The sequence below is a fragment of the Macaca nemestrina genome, chromosome 20 (assembly GCF_043159975.1).
Source record: "Macaca nemestrina isolate mMacNem1 chromosome 20, mMacNem.hap1, whole genome shotgun sequence".
NCBI classification, from domain to species: domain Eukaryota; kingdom Metazoa; phylum Chordata; class Mammalia; order Primates; family Cercopithecidae; genus Macaca; species Macaca nemestrina.
The window spans coordinates 49,091,512-49,108,706 of record NC_092144.1 but is presented as its reverse complement, the minus strand read 5'-3'; the positions used below and the strand labels follow the sequence as shown (position 1 = coordinate 49,108,706).

The 17,195-nt window shown below is 53.8% G+C and overlaps 1 protein-coding gene across 1 annotated transcript in view; it reads left to right on the top strand.

Annotated features, from left to right (window-relative positions):
* FCGB (Fc gamma binding protein) overlaps window positions 1-16,694 on the top strand; it is a 97,340-nt gene extending 80,646 nt beyond the window's left edge. Inside the window, exons 29-37 of the mRNA XM_071086799.1 lie at window positions 558-1,131; window positions 1,517-2,133; window positions 2,862-3,405; window positions 5,050-5,621; window positions 6,185-6,758; window positions 8,612-8,811; window positions 12,550-12,933; window positions 16,125-16,396; window positions 16,521-16,694. Coding sequence (XP_070942900.1) covers window positions 558-1,131; window positions 1,517-2,133; window positions 2,862-3,405; window positions 5,050-5,621; window positions 6,185-6,758; window positions 8,612-8,811; window positions 12,550-12,933; window positions 16,125-16,396; window positions 16,521-16,530 — 3,747 coding nt within the window. The 3' untranslated portion in view covers window positions 16,531-16,694. The remainder of the gene's footprint in view (window positions 1-557; window positions 1,132-1,516; window positions 2,134-2,861; window positions 3,406-5,049; window positions 5,622-6,184; window positions 6,759-8,611; window positions 8,812-12,549; window positions 12,934-16,124; window positions 16,397-16,520) is intronic.
* Window positions 16,695-17,195: the final 501 nt, after the last annotated feature.

Genomic DNA, 17,195 nt, shown 5'->3' with positions numbered 1-17,195 from the left:
CCCCCCCCCCAAAAAAAGAAATATATATATATATAGTGAGATCACAGGAGAGAGATGGGCTGTCCTTTCTGCCCAGGGAAATGGAGATAGAGCTTAATGGTAGCTCACAGACAGACACAGAGGGAGGGAACAGAGTAGGCGGTGAATAAATGATGGTGAGTGAGTGGAAGAGACACACAGAGAATGAGGGAGGGAGGGAGGAAGGGAAGAGGAGGGAGAGACAGACAGAGAGAGAGAGAGAGAGAGAGAGAGAGAGAGACAGAGACGACCAAGTGATAGAGACTTAGGTGAAGACAAGGGAGAGAGACACAGAGAGACAGAGATGGGGAGGGAGATAGAGATCAAGGGAGAAGATTAGAAAGAGTAAAGTGAGATTTCATTCCCCAAGACCTGGGCCAGAACAAATGTCCACACAGTGTCCGATGACAATCCAACTATCAGAGGAAGGCCTTGGCCCCTCCCAGCCCCCGGTAGGGTGAGAGAGAGGGAGGCAGAGGGCCAGCACTGCGGCCGTAACACCTCCAGTGACCCGTTTGACTTCTTCCTCCTTCCCCAAGGTGAACGGTGTGCTGACAGCATTGCCTGTCTCCGAGGCCAACGGGCGGATTTCAGTGACCCACGGTGCATCCAAGGCACTGCTGGTGGCTGACTTTGGACTGCAAGTCAGCTATGACTGGAATTGGCGGGTAGATGTGACGCTGCCCAGCAGCTATCATGGCGCAGTGTGCGGGCTCTGTGGTAACATGGACCGCAACCCCAACAATGACCAGGTCTTCCCTAATGGCACCTTGGCTCCCTCCATACCCATCTGGGGCGGCAGCTGGCGAGTCCCAGGCTGGGACCCACTGTGTTGGGACGTATGTCCGGGGTCCTGCCCAACGTGCCCTGAGGACAAGCTGGAACAGTACGAGGGCCCTGGCTTTTGCGGACCCCTGGTCCCTGGCGCAGGGGGCCCCTTCGCCACCTGCCATGCTCATGTGCCACCTGAGAGCTTCTTCAAGGGCTGTGTCCTGGACGTCTGCATGGGTGGTGGGGCCCACGACATTCTTTGCAAGGCACTGGCTTCCTACGTGGCCGCCTGCCAGGCCGCTGGGGTTGTCATCGAAGACTGGCGGCCACAGGTCGGCTGTGGTGAGTGTCGGGGTAGCAGAGGCGGGGCTGGGGTCACGTTCCCGTCTCTTCGGGGCTAGTTCGGTTTCACTCTGGTCCTCCTGGGTCTCTTTGTTTGCTTTTCTCTCTGTTTGTCTCTCTGTCTCTTGGTGCTCGTCTCTGTGCCTCGCTTTGCTTGTCTCTGTTTCTCATTCTCTCTCCCTCAGTTTCTTCTTGGGTCTCCTGGTCTCCTGCTTTCTCCCATTTGTTTCTCTGTGTTCTCAGTCTCTGTGTCTTGTCCTCTGTCTCCCCCTTTCGGTGTCTGCTCCCTATTGTCGCTGTCTATCTCCTCCCACCCTGTCCTGTGACCCCACGCTAACACCCTTCTCTCTGTTTCTCTCCTTCCTCCTCCTTCATCTGTCTACAGAGATCACCTGCCCAGAAAACAGCCACTATGAGGTCTGTGGCCCACCTTGCCCAGCCAGCTGTCCGTCCCCTGCGCCCCCTGCGACCCCAGCCGTATGCGAGGGTCCCTGTGTGGAGGGCTGCCAGTGTGACGCGGGTTTCGTGCTAAGTGCTGACCGCTGTGTTTCCCTAAACAACAGCTGCGGCTGCTGGGCCAACGGCACCTACCACGAGGCGGGCAGTGAGTTTTGGGCTGATGGCACCTGCTCCCACAGGTGCCGCTGCGGGCCTGGGGGCGGCTCGCTGGTCTGCACACCTGCCAGCTGTGGGCGGGGTGAAGTGTGTCGCCTCCTGCCATCCGGCCAGCACGGCTGCCAGCCCGTCAGCACAGCTGAGTGCCAGGCCTGGGGTGACCCCCATTACGTCACTCTGGATGGGCACCGATTCGATTTCCAAGGCAACTGCGAGTACCTGCTGAGTGCACCCTGCCACGGACTACCCTCCGGGGCTGCGAACTTCACTGTCACTGTAGCCAATGAGCACCGGGGCAGCCAGGCTGTCAGCTACACCCGCAGTGTCACCCTGCAAATCTACAACCACAGCCTGACACTGAGTGCCCGCTGGCCCCGGCAGCTACAGGTGAGGAGGGCTGTGGGCCAGACAGGAGCGGGTGCCAGCTCTGGGGTTGCCTGAGATGGTAAGGGCTTCACCATTCCCCTGGCACCTTCCACAGCTTAGCTGGGGCATGATGGAAGGGTCAGAGGATAGGCCTGGGAGCCTGATGGCTTGGCACCGCGGCTTCTTCCTCTCTGAGCCTACTGTATTCCTCCGAAAACTGGTCTAAGAAAAGTACCTGTTGTAGAGAAGGATGAGGAGTCGGTGACATGTGCCTATAGAGGCTCTTTTTTTTTCTTTTTTTTTTTCTTTCTTGCTTTTCTTTCTCTCTTTTTTTTTTCTTAGCCTGACCCTGTTGCCCAGGCTGGAGTGCAGTGACAGGATTAGGGTTCACTGCAGTCTGGAACTCCTGGGTTCAATCGATCCTCCCACCTTGGCCCCGGCCTCCCCAGTGGCCAGGACTAAAGGCGCCGCCACCACGCTGGCTAATTTTTCTTTTTTTTTTTTGTAGAGATGCAGGTCTCACTATGTTGCCCAAGCTGGTCTGAACTTCTGGCCTCAAGCCATCCTCCCATCTCGGCCTTCCAAAGTACTGGGATTGTAGGCTGCGCCACCAGGCCCGGCCTATAGATGCTCATTATTATTTTCAGAGGGGAGGTGACATGCTCAGGGTCCCACAGCTAGTAGGTGGTGGGGCCAGGATTCAAACCCGTGTTTGCTCTGCTTATCGCTCCCCCAACCCCCGCCCGCAGGTGGACGGCGTGTTCGTGGCTCTGCCCTTCCAGCTGGATTCGCTGCTGCACGCACACCTGAGCGGCGCGGACGTGGTGGTGACCACAACCTCAGGGCTCTCGCTGACTTTCGATGGGGACAGCTTCGTGCGCCTGCGCGTGCCGGCGGCGTACGCGGGCGCTCTCTGTGGCTTATGCGGGAACTACAACCAGGACCCCGCAGATGACCTGAAGGCTGTGGACGGGAAGCCTGCTGGATGGCAGGTGGGCGGGGCCCCGGGCTGCGGAGAATGTGTGTCTGGGCCATGCCCGTCGCCTTGCACCCCAGAGCAGCAGGAGTCCTTCGGCGGCCCGGACGCCTGCGGCGTGATCTCCGCCACCGACGGCCCGCTGGCGCCCTGCCACTGCCTCGTGCCGCCCGCGCAGTACTTCCAGGGCTGCTTGCTGGACGCCTGCCAAGTTCAGGGCCATCCTGGAGGCCTCTGTCCTGCAGTGGCCGCCTACGTGGCAGCTTGTCAGGCCGCTGGGGCCCAGCTCGGCGAGTGGAGGCGGCCGGACTTCTGTCGTGAGTACTGCTCCATGCATGGTCCCCATAGTAGGGTCTCTCCCTGCCCTTCCTTTCCAGGACTGTAAGACAGTAGCCCCTTCCTCCTCCATGGGGCTCAGGGGCCACCTTCCTTCCTCTGAACTGAGTATCTCCTGTCAGGAAACACCTTGGCTCTCACACACTGAAATGCCCCAAGTCAGGTACTGCAGTGAGAGAGAGTCAGTTAGAAACAAGTATTGAGAGTCTGGCCGCGGTGGCTCACGCCTGTAATCCCAGCACTTTGGGAGGCGGAGGCGGGCAGATCACCTGAGGTCAGGAATTCGAGACTAGCCCAGTCAACATGGTGATACCCCCGTCCCTACTAAAAATTCAAAATTCATCCAGGTGTGGTGGCGGGCACCTGTAATCCCAGCTAATCGGGAGGCTGAGACAGGAGAATCACTTGAACCCAGGAGGCAGAGGTTGCAGTGAGCCAAGATGCGACACTGCACTCTAACCTGTGCAACAGAGTGAGACATCAGATCAAAAAAAAAAAAAGAAAAGAAAAGAAAAAAGAAAGAAAGAAAAAAAGAAAAGAAACACCTAGTCAGAAACCTAGGGTCCAGGACACTCTTGGGGATTGGTGATCCATGCTCTCTGACATCCAAGGCATGTAGATTGGGATGGCTGACCCTGCCTCTGTCACATAGCAGGGTACCCTTGGTTAGGAAGACCTAGTGAGTTACAGCTGGTCACAGGGCCCTGGTCTGTTGCACACACTGAAATACACCTAGTCATATAGAATTAGTCGCATGCCTTCAGTGGTATCTGCTCAGATTTTACACTGAGACTAACTGGTTAGATACACTCAGATAGAATCAGGACCCTTACATTGCCCTGGGCAGATCCACACAGATGCATAGTTGGATAGTCCTAGGCGGTTCCCTTCAGGCAGGTCTCCTGGTCACAGGTATCCTGCCAATTTCACCCAGGCACAGCCTGAGACAGACCATGTCACACGGACTCTGGGAGATGCTCCAGGTCAGACACCCACAGCTGGGTGCCCTCGGGCAGAGTCATACCCTGAGATACATGTGGCCCCATACCCCAGTCACATTCACACCCTGAGATACCCATAGTCAGTTCTGATCTTGCATATCCCGAATAGATAATAGTGATCCATTTCACCCAGGTAATCCTGGCTGACATAGTGAGACCCATCTCTACAAAAAACTACCAATGAATTAGCCAGATGTGGTGGCTCACGCCTGTAGTCCCAGATACTCGGGACTGTATCTGGGAGGCTGAGACAGGATGATTGCTTGAGCCCAGGAGGTGGAGGCTGCCGTAAGCGTGCCTCTGCACTCCAGCCTGAGTGAGATAGAGTGAGACCCTGTCTCAAAATAATAATAATAATAATAAATAACATAAATAAAAATCAGGCAAGCAGAGTCATTTGATCTTTAGAAATACTTGGTCAGGCTAACACATAACCTGGTCAGAGAGACCTGGGCATGTCCCCTCCCATTCCAGGTCCCATGCTGAGACCCCCAGTGAGATGTCCTGGATCACATGTGCATACCCGGAGACACCCAAGTTGACATGAGCAGTTTTCCCACTCAGGGCCTCCCCAGACCCCAACTCAAAACACCTACCTGACTCATGCCCACCTTGTCCCCACAGCCTTCCAGTGCCCTGCCCACAGCCACTACGAGCTCTGCGGTGACTCCTGCCCCGTGAGCTGCCCGAGCCTCTCAGCACCCGAGGGCTGTGAGTCGGCCTGCCGTGAAGGCTGTGTCTGCGATGCTGGCTTTGTGCTCAGTGGTGACACCTGTGTACCTGTGGGCCAGTGTGGCTGCCTCCACGATGACCGCTACTACCCGCTGGGTGAGGCCTTCTACCCGGGCCCTGAGTGTGAGCGGCGCTGTGAGTGTGGGCCAGGTGGCCATGTCACCTGCCAGGAGGGCGCGGCCTGTGGGCCCCATGAGGAGTGCCGGTTAGAGGATGGTGTCCGGGCCTGTCATGCCACAGGCTGTGGCCGCTGCCTGGCCAATGGGGGCATCCACTATGTCACCCTTGACGGCCGTGTCTTCGACCTGCATGGCTCCTGCTCCTATGTCTTGGCCCAAGTCTGTCAGCCGAAGCCTGGGGATGAGGACTTTTCCATCGTGCTTGAAAAGAACGCAGCTGGAGACCCCCAGCGCCTCCTGGTTACTGTGTCTGGCCAGGTTGTCAGCCTAGCTCAGGGGCAGCAGGTGAGCCCATGGGAGCCTGCCCTGGGGGTCTGAAGGCAACACAGCCCCATCTAGGGGGTTCTGAAGGACACATGACCCCACCCTGTAGGTATGGGAGGGACATTCCTCCAACCTGGGAACTCTGAGCCTACCCTGGAAGGTGTGGTGAATGGTCCCACCCAGGGAGATTTTTGTTTGGTTTTGTGACAGGGTCTTGTTCTGTCACCCAGGCTGGAGCGTATTGGCATGATCACAGCTCACTGCAGGCTCAACCTGCTGGGCTCAAGCGATCCCCCCACAGCCCCCCATGCCTAGCTAATTTGTTTGGTAGAGATGAGGTCTTGCTGTGATGGCCAGGCTGGTCTCGAACTCCTGGGCTCAAGTGATCCACCTGTCCTGGCCTCCCAAAGTGTTGGGATTACAGGTGTGAGTCACCACGCAAGGCCTGGGGCCCAAGAAGTTTAAGGGAAACATGACCTGACGTTAATGGGACTGAGGGAGATGCAGCTCTGCCTTGGGAGTGGGACAGGACAGCCTTGCCTGTGGTTCTGTGAGTTCCTGACCTACCTGACCCTTCCACTCAGGTCACCGTGGACGGCGAGGCTGTGGCCCTGCCTGTGGCTGTGGGCCGTGTGCGGGTGACCGCCGAAGGCCGAAACATGGTTCTGCAGACGACCAAGGGGCTGCGGCTTCTCTTTGATGGCGATGCCCAAGTCCTCATGTCCGTCCCCAGCTCCTTCCGTGGAAGGCTCTGTGGCCTCTGTGGGAACTTCAATGGCAACTGGAGTGATGACTTTGTCCTGCCCAATGGCTTGGCAGCGTCCAGTGTGGAGACCTTCGGGGCTGCATGGCGGGCGCCCGGCTCCTCCAAGGGCTGTGGCGAGGGCTGCGGGCCCCAAGGCTGCCCCGTGTGCTCGGCAGAGGAGACTGCACCCTATGAGAGCAACAAGGCCTGCGGGCAGCTCCGGAACCCCCAGGGACCCTTCGAGACCTGCCAGGCTGTGCTGAGTCCCTCTGAGTACTTCCGCCAATGCGTATACGACCTGTGCGCGCAAAAGGGCGACACAGCCTTCCTGTGCCGCAGCCTGGCAGCCTATACGGCGGCCTGTCAGGCAGCCGGCGTGGCGGTGAAGCCCTGGAGGACAGACAGCTTCTGCCGTGAGTGTCCGTGGGTCCCTCAGAGAACTCTAGACCAGATGTAGGGCCCCTCCTGGCCCATTCCTTCTATTCGCATGTCGAAGTGGTTTCTCCCCACCCCCTCCCACCCCACCCCCTCCCACCCCACGCCCACATACCTCCTTCTCTCACAGCGTAGTCCACTGGCTTCCCTGCTACCCCTCTGACTGTTCTTTCTCAGCCTCCTGTCCGGGCCCCCTCTCCTCAAACCTCAAGTTCACTTCTTCCCTAGTGCTCTATTCTGGACTCTTTCTGCAGGGACCTGAAAGGGATAGTTGGATGGGTTGGGAGATCTATGGCTCACACAGACCCTCCTTCTACCCCCTGACAAGATCATATCCCCTCAGATCCCCCCAAGACAAGGTTGCAGCCTAGTAGACACCCCCCTAAACTAGGACTGTACCTCTCATTCAAATCCCCAGGGGAGGGACATCACCTGAGACTCTCAGGACAAAGCAATGGCCCCTCCGGCCCCAGGTCAGAGCCAGGTCTCCCCCGGGCAGGACCTATACCCAGGGCTGTCGTCCACACCCGCGGCCTTAGATTTGTTCTCAGTGTTGACTGTGGACCTGGTCTGTCTGTCTCAAGCCCTGAAGCCTCTCCTGACTGTCAGTCTAGTGACCCTAATTTCTGACTTCTGGCCTTTAAAACTGTGGGAGAATGAATTTCTCCTGTTTAAGCTGCCAAGTCTGAGGTAATTGTGAGGGTGTCCAGGACACCTTCCCCTGGGTGTCCTCAGGGTTCCTCTCACCTGATGCGTTCCCAAATAAAATCAGCATATCACCCCCAGCCTGATGCTCCTTCCCCAATCCCGGTGGGCATTGCAGAACAGCCATACCATCCACCAATTGCTTAGCCAGAGACCAGGGACTTACCACAGATATTTCCCTTGGGTCCATACAGCCTTTGTCCCAACCCTGACCCCTCTGCCTGTGCCCCCCATCCCAGCCCTGACCCCTTTGCCTGTGCCCCCCCGACCCCGCCCCGACCCAGCCCTGACCCCTTTGCCTGTGCCCCCCCACCCTGGTCCCAACCCCTGTGCCTATGCCCCCAACCCTGGTCCTGACCCCTCTGCCTGTGCCCCGGCCCTGACCCCTTTGCCTGTGCCCCCCCGACCCTGGCCCTGACCCCTCTGCCTGTGCCCCCGCCCCGACCCGGCCCTGACCCCTTTGCCTGTGCCCCCCCACCCTGGTGCCAACCCCTGTGCCTATGCCCCCAACCCTGGTCCTGACCCCTCTGCCTGTGCCCCGGCCCTGACCCCTTTGCCTGTGCCCCCCCGACCCTGGCCCTGACCCCTCTGCCTGTGCCCCCGCCCCGACCCGGCCCTGACCCCTTTGCCTGTGCCCCCCCACCCTGGTCCCAACCCCTGTGCCTGTGCCCCCAACCCTGGTCCTGACCCCTCTGGCTGTGCCCCCTACCCTGGCCCTCAACTCTCTGTCTGTGCCCTCCCCATCCCGGCCCTGACTCTTCTGCCTGTAGCCCCCCACCCTGGCGCTGACCCCTCTGTCTGTGCCCCCCAATGCCTGCCCTGATCCCTCTGCCTGTGCCCCCCATCCCCATCCTGACCTCTCTGCCTGTACCCCCTTATCCCTGCCCTGACCTCTCTGCCTGTGCCTCCCCATCCCTGCCCTGACCCCTCTGTCTATACTCCCTGAGGCAGCATGTTCACTTTTGGCTGTTCCTGTCTGTCCCACTGAACGTGAGCTCTGTAGAACTGGGGTTGAGGCTTTTCTCAATACTTGTGTCTTCAGTGCTACCTAAAACAGGGCTGGGTGTCCATTGGTTATCCAGGACCCTTTGGAGGTGTGACGCAGCCCTGCCTCCTCTTTCTGCAGCGCTCCAGTGCCCCGCCCACAGCCACTACTCCATCTGCACACACACCTGCCAGGGCTCCTGTGCAGCTCTCTCTGGCCTCACGGGCTGCACCACCCGCTGTTTTGAGGGCTGCGAGTGTGACGACCGCTTCCTGCTTTCCCAGGGTGTCTGCATCCCTGTCCAAGATTGTGGCTGCACCCATAATGGCCGATACTTGCCGGTGAGTAGGGGTTGGGGTGGGCAGAGAGGGTAGAAGAGCTTGAGAGAGACCCGGAGCTTCCATGCTGACCTCTTCAAGGCTGGGGATAGAGGAGCCACCGCCATCTCCCAGCTGTGTGACTTGATGCAGGCAACCTCCCCGTATTAGTTTCGTGTAGCTTCTGTAACCAATTACCGCAGACGTGGCAGCTTAAACAGGAGAAATTCATTCTCCCACAGTTCCAAAGGCCAAAAGTCAGAAATCAGGATCACTGGACTGACATCAAGGTGTTGGCAAGGTGGCACTCCCTGCAGAGAAATCTAGGGGAGGCCATGCCCAGTGGCTCATGCTTGCAGTCCCAGCCCTTTGGGAGGCCAAGGCGGGAGGATCACTTGAGCCCAGGAATTCAAAACCAGCTTGGGCAACATAATGAGACCCCATCTCTACAATTTTTTTTTTTTTTTTTTTTTTTTGAGATGGAGTCTCGCTCTGTCGCCCAGGCTGGAGTGCAGTGGCCAGATCTCAGCTCACTGCAAGCTCCGCCTCCCGGGTTCCTGCCATTCTCCTGCCTCAGCCTCCCGAGTAGCTGGGACTACAGGCGCCCGCCACCTCGCCCGGCTAGTTTTTTGTATTTTTTAGTAGAGACGGGGTTTCACCGTGTTCGCCAGGATGGTCTCGATCTCCTGACCTCGTGATCCGCCCGTCTCGGCCTCCCAAAGTGCTGGGATTACAGGCTTGAGCCACCGCGCCCGGCCTTTTTTTTTTTTTTTATTAGCTGGGCATGGTGGTGCACACCTTTAGTCCCAGCTACTCAAGAGGCTGAGGTGGGACAATTGCATGAGCTCAGGATTTGGAGGCTGCAGTGAGTTATGATCACACTGCTGCACTCCAGCCTGGATGCCAGAGCAAGACCTTATCTCTAAAGTAAAAAGGAAAAGAATCGGGCGCGGTGGCTCACGCCTGTAATCCCAACACTTTGGGAGGCCGAGGCAGGTGGATCACGAGGTCAGAAGTTCAAGACCAGCCTGACCAACATGGTGAAACCCTGTCTCCACTAAAAATACAAAAATTAGCCGGGCGTGGTGGCGCGTGCCTGTTATCCCAGCTACTCGGGAGGCTGAGGCAGGAGAATCACTTGAAGCCGGGAGGCGGAGGTGGCAGTAAGCCGAGATCACACCACTGCGCTCCAGCCTGGGCAACAGACCAAGACTCCGTGTCCCAAAAAAAAAAAAAAAAAAAGAGACAAAAGAAATCTAGGGGCCGGGCGCGGTGGCTCACGCCTGTAATCCCAGCACTTTGGGAGGCCGAGGCGGGCGGATCACAAGGTCAGGAGATCGAGACCACGGTGAAACCCCGTCTCTACTAAAAATACAAAAAATTAGCCGGGCGCGGTGGCGGGCGCCTATAGTCCCAGCTACTCAGGAGGCTGAGGCAGGAGAATGGCGTGAACCCGGGAGGCGGAGCTTGAAGTGAGCCGAGATCGCGCCACTGCACTCCAACCTGGGCGACAGAGCGAGACTCCGTCTCAAAAAAAAAAAAAAAAAAAAAAAAAGAAATCTAGGGGAAAATCCGTTCCTTGCCTCTTCCAGTTGCCGGTTGCTGCAGGTTTTCCTTGGTTGTGGCCACATCACGCCAACCTCTGCCTCTTCTGAGTGTGTCATAACATCTCCCTCTGCTTCCCTCTTATAAAGATACACGTGATTGCATTTAAGGCTCACTCAGATAATCCAGGAGAAATTTTCCATCTTAAGATCCTTAATTCAATCACATCTGCAAACACCCTTTTCCCATATAAGGTAACACTTACTCATTACAGGGATTAGGACCTGATATTTTGGGGCAGGGGCATCATTTGGCCCCTCCTTGAACTTCATTTTCTTCCCCTGCAAAATGGGGCTAATCACCATCTTTGTACCATACATGTCTGAGGATCAGGCACGATTATACTGGAAAGATACCCACTGAGCACTGGGCCTTGCCCTGCATGTTCATCACACTCAGTAAAAAGAAAGAGCAGTTTACAGCATGGTGCAGTGGCTCATGCCTGTAATCCCAGCACTTTAGGAGGCCAAGGGGTGGGGCAGATCAAAAGGTCAGGAGTTCGAGACCAGCCTGGCCAATGTGGTGAAACCCCATCTCTACTAAAAATACAAAAATTAGCTGGGCATTGTGGCGGGTGCCTGTAGTCCTAGCTACTCGGGAGGCTGAGGCAGGAGAATCGCTTGAACCTGGGAGGCGGAAGTTGCAGTGAGCTGAGATTGCACCACTTCATTCTAGCATGAGCAACAGACTGAGACTCCATGTGAAAAAGAAAAAAAAGCAAAAAAAGAAATAGCAGTTTACAACAGTGCAAATAGGTAGCCCAGCTAATAATTGTTCAATAATATGAATTAAATTGAAGAATTGATTTTTTCTTGTTAATGATTTTTTTGAGCTCTTACTATGCACCATGTTTGTTATAGGTGTTATTTTTTTATTATTATTTATTGAGATAGGAGCGCACTCTGTCTCCCAAGGAGAAATGCAGTGGCGTGATCATGGCTCACTACAGCCTCAAACTCCTGGGCTCAAGAGATCTTCCTGCTTCAGCTTCCTGAGTAGCTGGGACCACAGGCTCACACTGCTATGCCTGGCTAACTATCTAATTTTTTTGTAGAGATGGGGTCTCACTATGTTGCCCAGGCTGGTCTCAAACCCCTGTGTTCAAGCGATCCTCCTGCCTTGGCCTCCTAAAGTGCTGGGATTACAGGGATGAGCCACCTCTCCTGGCCATGTTATAGATGTTAATCCATTTAATAATCATAACAATCCTCTGCAATAGATACTATGGATATTTTCCCCATTATACAGATGAAGAAATTGTGATGTAGAGAAGTCAGCTCGAGGCTATCCATTAACATGCGGTGCTGACTTGCATTGCTTGCAAATGGAGTCAAATTTTGCTCTTTCCAGTAGGCTTTCACTGCCTACTGGAAGCCATCCTTGATCCCCTAGGCTGGGTTAGGTACCTCCTCTGAACCCCTCAGCTCCCTATGCTTCCCCATTCCTGCTCTGACCCCTCTGCCTATGCCAGAAGTCTTCTTGGATTTGTGAGTCTGGCCTTCATGGTAGAGGTCTGGCCTAGAGATGTGGAAATCATTAGTGTAGAGATGGCATTTATTTTGTTAATTACATTTCTTCATTTCTTACCTGTATCAGTTAGCTTTTGCTGGGTTACAGATCACTCCAAAACGTGGTGGCTTAAAACAATTATTCATTTAGTTTGCAATTTTGTGACTGCAGTTTAGGCTGGACTTGGCTGGGCGGTTCTTCTGCTATGCTCTGGGGTTGCTCATGTATAATATCTGTAGTCACCTGGTAGGTCAGCTGAAGGCTGCCTGGTCTAGGGTGGCCTGAGCTGGAAGAGTTATCTATGTTCCATGGGGTCACTCATCTTCTAGGGAGCTAGCCCAGGCTTGTTCTCCTGGTGGCTGGGCAGGATTCTGTGTATGAGAGAGAGACAGAGAGAGAGAGAGAGAAAAGAGAAGCTGTAAGGTCTCTTGAGGTATAGGCTTAAACCTGTCACGATATTGCTGCTTCTGTGTTTCATTCACCTAAATATAGTCTTATGGCCAACCCAGATTCACAGGGAGGGGGAAATAAACTCTATTTCTTAATGGGAGTCTGTAAAGTGACTCTGCGTGGATACAGAGGGTTCAAGGAGTGTGGCCATTTTTGCGATCCATCCCACACCATAACCTGGCCCCTTTCTGTGCACAGGTGAACTCGTCCCTGCTGACCTCAGACTGCAGCAAGCTCTGTTCCTGTTCCTCAAGCTCCGGCCTGACATGCCAGGCAGCTGGCTGCCCACCAGGCCGCGTATGCGAGGTCAAGGCTGAAGCCCGGCAGTGCTGGGCCGCCCGTGGTCTCTGTGTCCTGTCTGTGGGTGCCAACCTCACCACCTTTGATGGGGCCCGTGGTGCCACGACCTCTCCTGGTGTCTATGAGCTCTCTTCCCGCTGTCCAGGACTACAGAAGACCATCCCCTGGTACCGTGTGGTTGCTGAAGTCCAGACCTGCCATGGCAAAACTGAGGCTGTGGGCCAGATCCACATCTTCTTCGAGGATGGGATGGTGACGGTGACCCCAAACAAGGGTGTGTGGGTAAGTTTGTGAGTAGGGGGTGGGGAATGTCTCCCCTGGGCTTTTGCTCCTCCGATTACAGTGTCCCCACATTCCTGGCTTCCTTTCTGTCTTACGATCTGTTTTCTTTATTCATGTCTCTGCGGTTTAGTCTCTGGATTTGTATTTATCTCAATATTTCAAACTTGGTCCCTCTGTTCTGGCTGAGTTCTAGAGGAGCAAAAACATACTCGAGTAACTTAATAGTTTTGACACTAGTATGAATCGAGACTCTATGGGTTGCAAGTGACTTAAAACCAAATTCAAACTGCCTTAAGCAAAATTGAATTTATTAGTCCATGTAGCTAGAAAATCCAAGGATAGAGCCTCAGGAATGGCTGACTCTAGGTGCCCTGGCAATATTATCAGAAATTTGTACTTCCATCTTTGAGACTTGCTATTTGCCAAATCAGCTTTATTCTCAAACATGCTTTCCACTTGCAGGGGTAAAGACAACCCCCTCAGCTGCCCAGGCCTATGCCCCACCCGCTTAACTACCTTAACAGAAAATGGTTCAATAAAATATCCCAGGATTATATCTCACTGGGCCAGTTTGGGTCACATGCCCACCCCTGGAGCCAATCACTGTGACTTTAGGGAGGAAGTTCTGTGATTGGTCAAGGCTGGGGGGGGGGTCACATAATGTGTCAGGGTTTCCCATAACCACCCCCAGGTTCAGTGATTCAGTAGGACTCACAGGACTCAGCATATAGTTGTACTTAGGGCTAAGACGTGTCATAGGGAAAAGATACAAAGTGAAATCGACACAGGGGAAAGGTGCATCCCACAAAGTCCAGGGGAAATCAGGTGCAAGCTTCCGAGAGTCCTTTCTCGGTAGAATCACACAGGATGTGCTTCATTCCTCCAGCAACAAAGTTGTAATGAAACATGAAATGTCGTCTACCAGGGAAGTTCATTAGAGTCTCAGTGCCTGGGGTTTTGGTATCCACCTACCAAAATTCCAGACTCCTAGAAGGAAACTCCCAGAAGATGCTCAGCATCTTTGTTCATCACTGGACTATAAGCCGCAGGTAGGCAGGGATCCTGTCCATCTTGGTCACCAGTTCGTTCCCAGTACCCAGATCAGGGCGTGGCACCTAGAGGGTATTCAGGAAAAGGTTGGTTTTGTGAATAAACTCAACCCTGCTCCTTTTGTGCCAGGCCATGTGCTGGGTAACAGAGATGACGTGGACTCAGTCGTTATACTTGCAAAGTTCGCACCCTACCGAGACTTTCCATCCACTAGTCTTCATCTATCCTTCACTATGCCCATCCTCCCTTTTCCCCTCCTTCCTTCCAGCATCTATTCTATACCTCTTTCTCTTTTTCCTATTTCCTTCCTTTTTGTCTTCTTCCCTTCCTTCTTTCTTCCATCCAGCCACCCATCCGTCCATCCATCCATCCACCCACAAATCCACCTATCCACCCATCCATTCATCCATCCATCCATCCATCCATCCATCCATCCATCCATCCATCCATCCATCCATCCATCCATTCATCCACCCACCCACCCATCTGTCTTTTCAGATCTATCTACCTATCTCTCCAATCATCTGGCAGAGGAAAACTCAGATACAAAAGCATTTAGAGGGCTGGGCATGGTGGCTCATGCCTGTAATCCCAGCACTTTGGGAGGCCAAGGTGGGCAGCTGATCACTTGAAGTCAGGAGTTAGAGACCAGCCTGGCCAACATGGCGAAACCCAGTCACTACTAAAAATACAAAAATTGGCCGGGCGCGGTGGCTCAAGCCTGTAATCCCAGCACTTTGGGAGGCCGAGGCGGGTGGATCACGAGGTCAGGAGATCGAGACTATCCTGGCTAACACGGTGAAACCCCGTCTCTACTAAAAATACAAAAAACTAGCCGGGCGTGGTGGCGGGCGCCTGTAGTCCCAGCTACTCGGGAGGCTGAGGCGGGAGAATGGCATGAACCCGGGAGGCGGAGCTTGCAGTGAGCCGAGATCACGCCACTGCACTCCAGCCTGGGAGACACAGCGAGACTCCGTCTCAAAAAAAAAAAAAAAAAAAAAAAAAATACAAAAATTAGCCGAGCATGGCGGCAAATGCCTGTAGTCCCAGCTGAGGCAGGAGGACTGCTTGAACCCGGGAGGCGGAGGTTGCAGTGAATCGAGATCGCGCTATTGCACTCTAGCCTGGGCGACAGAGCAAGATTCTATCTCAAAAACAACAACAAAACCAAAAATAAACAAACAATAAAAGGATTTATTAAAAAAAAAAAAGAGAGAGAGAAGTCTTTCAAGGAAGTTTCTCTAGAGAATCTAACTTTAGAAGGGCTAATTTACCAACTAATGTAGACAACAGTTAAAGGAAGAAAATTCACAAAGTTACTGGATCTGCAGCCTATGATGAAGAAAAAGTAATTTTCTCACATGATTATTATATTTGCTAAAGTCATTACTTATCTTCAGATATCAGCATTGCAAAAATAAAGGATAATGTTGTTTTGGTTAGGGAACCAATAACTTACAGAATGTGCTCAAAGTTTGTTTTATTTTGCAAACTAGAACCAGGCTGAGGTAGGCAGATCACCTGAATCCAGGGGTTCAAAACCAACCTAGACAACATAGTGAGATCCCATCTTTACAAAAAAATACAAAAATTAGCCGGGTGTGGTGGCGCACACCTGTAGTCCTGTAGTCTCAGCTACTCGGAAGGCTGAGGTGGGAGGATTGATTGAGCCTAGGAGGTCAGGGCTGCAGTGAGCTGTGACTGCACCACTGCACTCCAGCTAGGATGACAAAGCAAAACCCTATCTTAAAAAAAAAAAAAAAAAAAAAAAAAGGAAGAAAGAAAAAGAAAGTTAGAACTGTAAAGATGACCCTGGGGTTTGATTGTTTGTCTGTTTGTTTGCTTATCTGTCTGGTACAAAGTGCTTCCCCCACTGACTTTGGGGTATTGTGTAGATCCACAGGTCGATCTCTCCATCCCTCCACTCTCCATCCTTCTATCCCTCTATCCAGATCTCCAGCTATCTTCTCATGTATCCATGACTCCAAATAGTGCAAACACCCAGGTCTTCATCTCTTTCAGCACCCACCTCTTTGATTTAGCTCCATGAACTTATCTTGCTTGGGGTCTCCATCCTGGTAACACCCAGCTATTCTATGGCTGTGGCCTCACCTCTGTGTTTGCTGGGCACCCCCCACCAGGTGAATGGTCTCCGAGTGGATCTTCCAGCTGAGAAGTTAGCATCTGTGTCCATGAGTCGTACACCTGATGGCTCCCTGCTAGTCCGTCAGAAGGCAGGGGTCCAGGTGTGGCTTGGAGCCAATGGGAAGCTGGCTGTGATGGTCAGCGAAGACCATGCTGGGAAACTGTGTGGGGCCTGTGGAAACTTTGACGGAGACCAGACCAATGATTGGCGTGACTCCGAGGGGAAGTCAGTGATGGAGAAATGGAGAGCACAGGACTTCTCCCCATGGTAAGGAATGTAGTATGGAAACCAGACTTCTTGGGGCAAAGGCACCTGGATCCTCATGGGATGAGGGCAGTCAGGGTGGGTGTTTAGTCTGCAAGCGGGGGTGCTAAGTGTCTGTCTCTTGCAGTTATGGCTGATCAGTTGTCCACTGGGAATGAAGACTTCCTGAAGAAGACCTGACCCTCCTGGAGGTTGCTGGGTCTGAAGGATGCATCATGTGCTCCTACCCTGCTCTACCAGTCTTCTGGGTCGCAGAGGCCAAATGTGAGAGCGTTGAATAAATCTCTTAAGCTAAGCTGCATGTCACTGTGTCTGTCTCATGCCTTCTCATCCCTGACTTTCCTCCTGCACAGCAGGTGTCAGGTGCCTGGGGAATCTGGCACATGATGAATGTTTATCGGGGGCTGGGAGGATGGATGGATGATTACATGGGTAGATGAAGAGATGGATGGAGGAATTGAGAAAATGGTGTGTGGGTAACTAGGAAGATGAGGCAACAATAGGTGATTAGAAGAATGGATGGATGAGAAGATAAATGGCCAGGCGCAGTGGCTCACGCTTGTAATCCCAGCACTTTGGGAGGCTGCGGCAGGAGGTTTGCTTGAGCCTAGGGGTTTGAGACCAGCCTGGGCAACATAGTGAGACCCCATCTCTACAAAAAATATAAAAATTAGCTGGGCATGGTGGCACGTGCCTGTATTCCCAGCTACTCGGGAGGCTGAGGTGGGAGGATCACTGGAGCCTAAGAGGTTGAGGCTGCAGTGAGCCATGATCATTCCACTGTGCTTCAGCCTGGGCAACA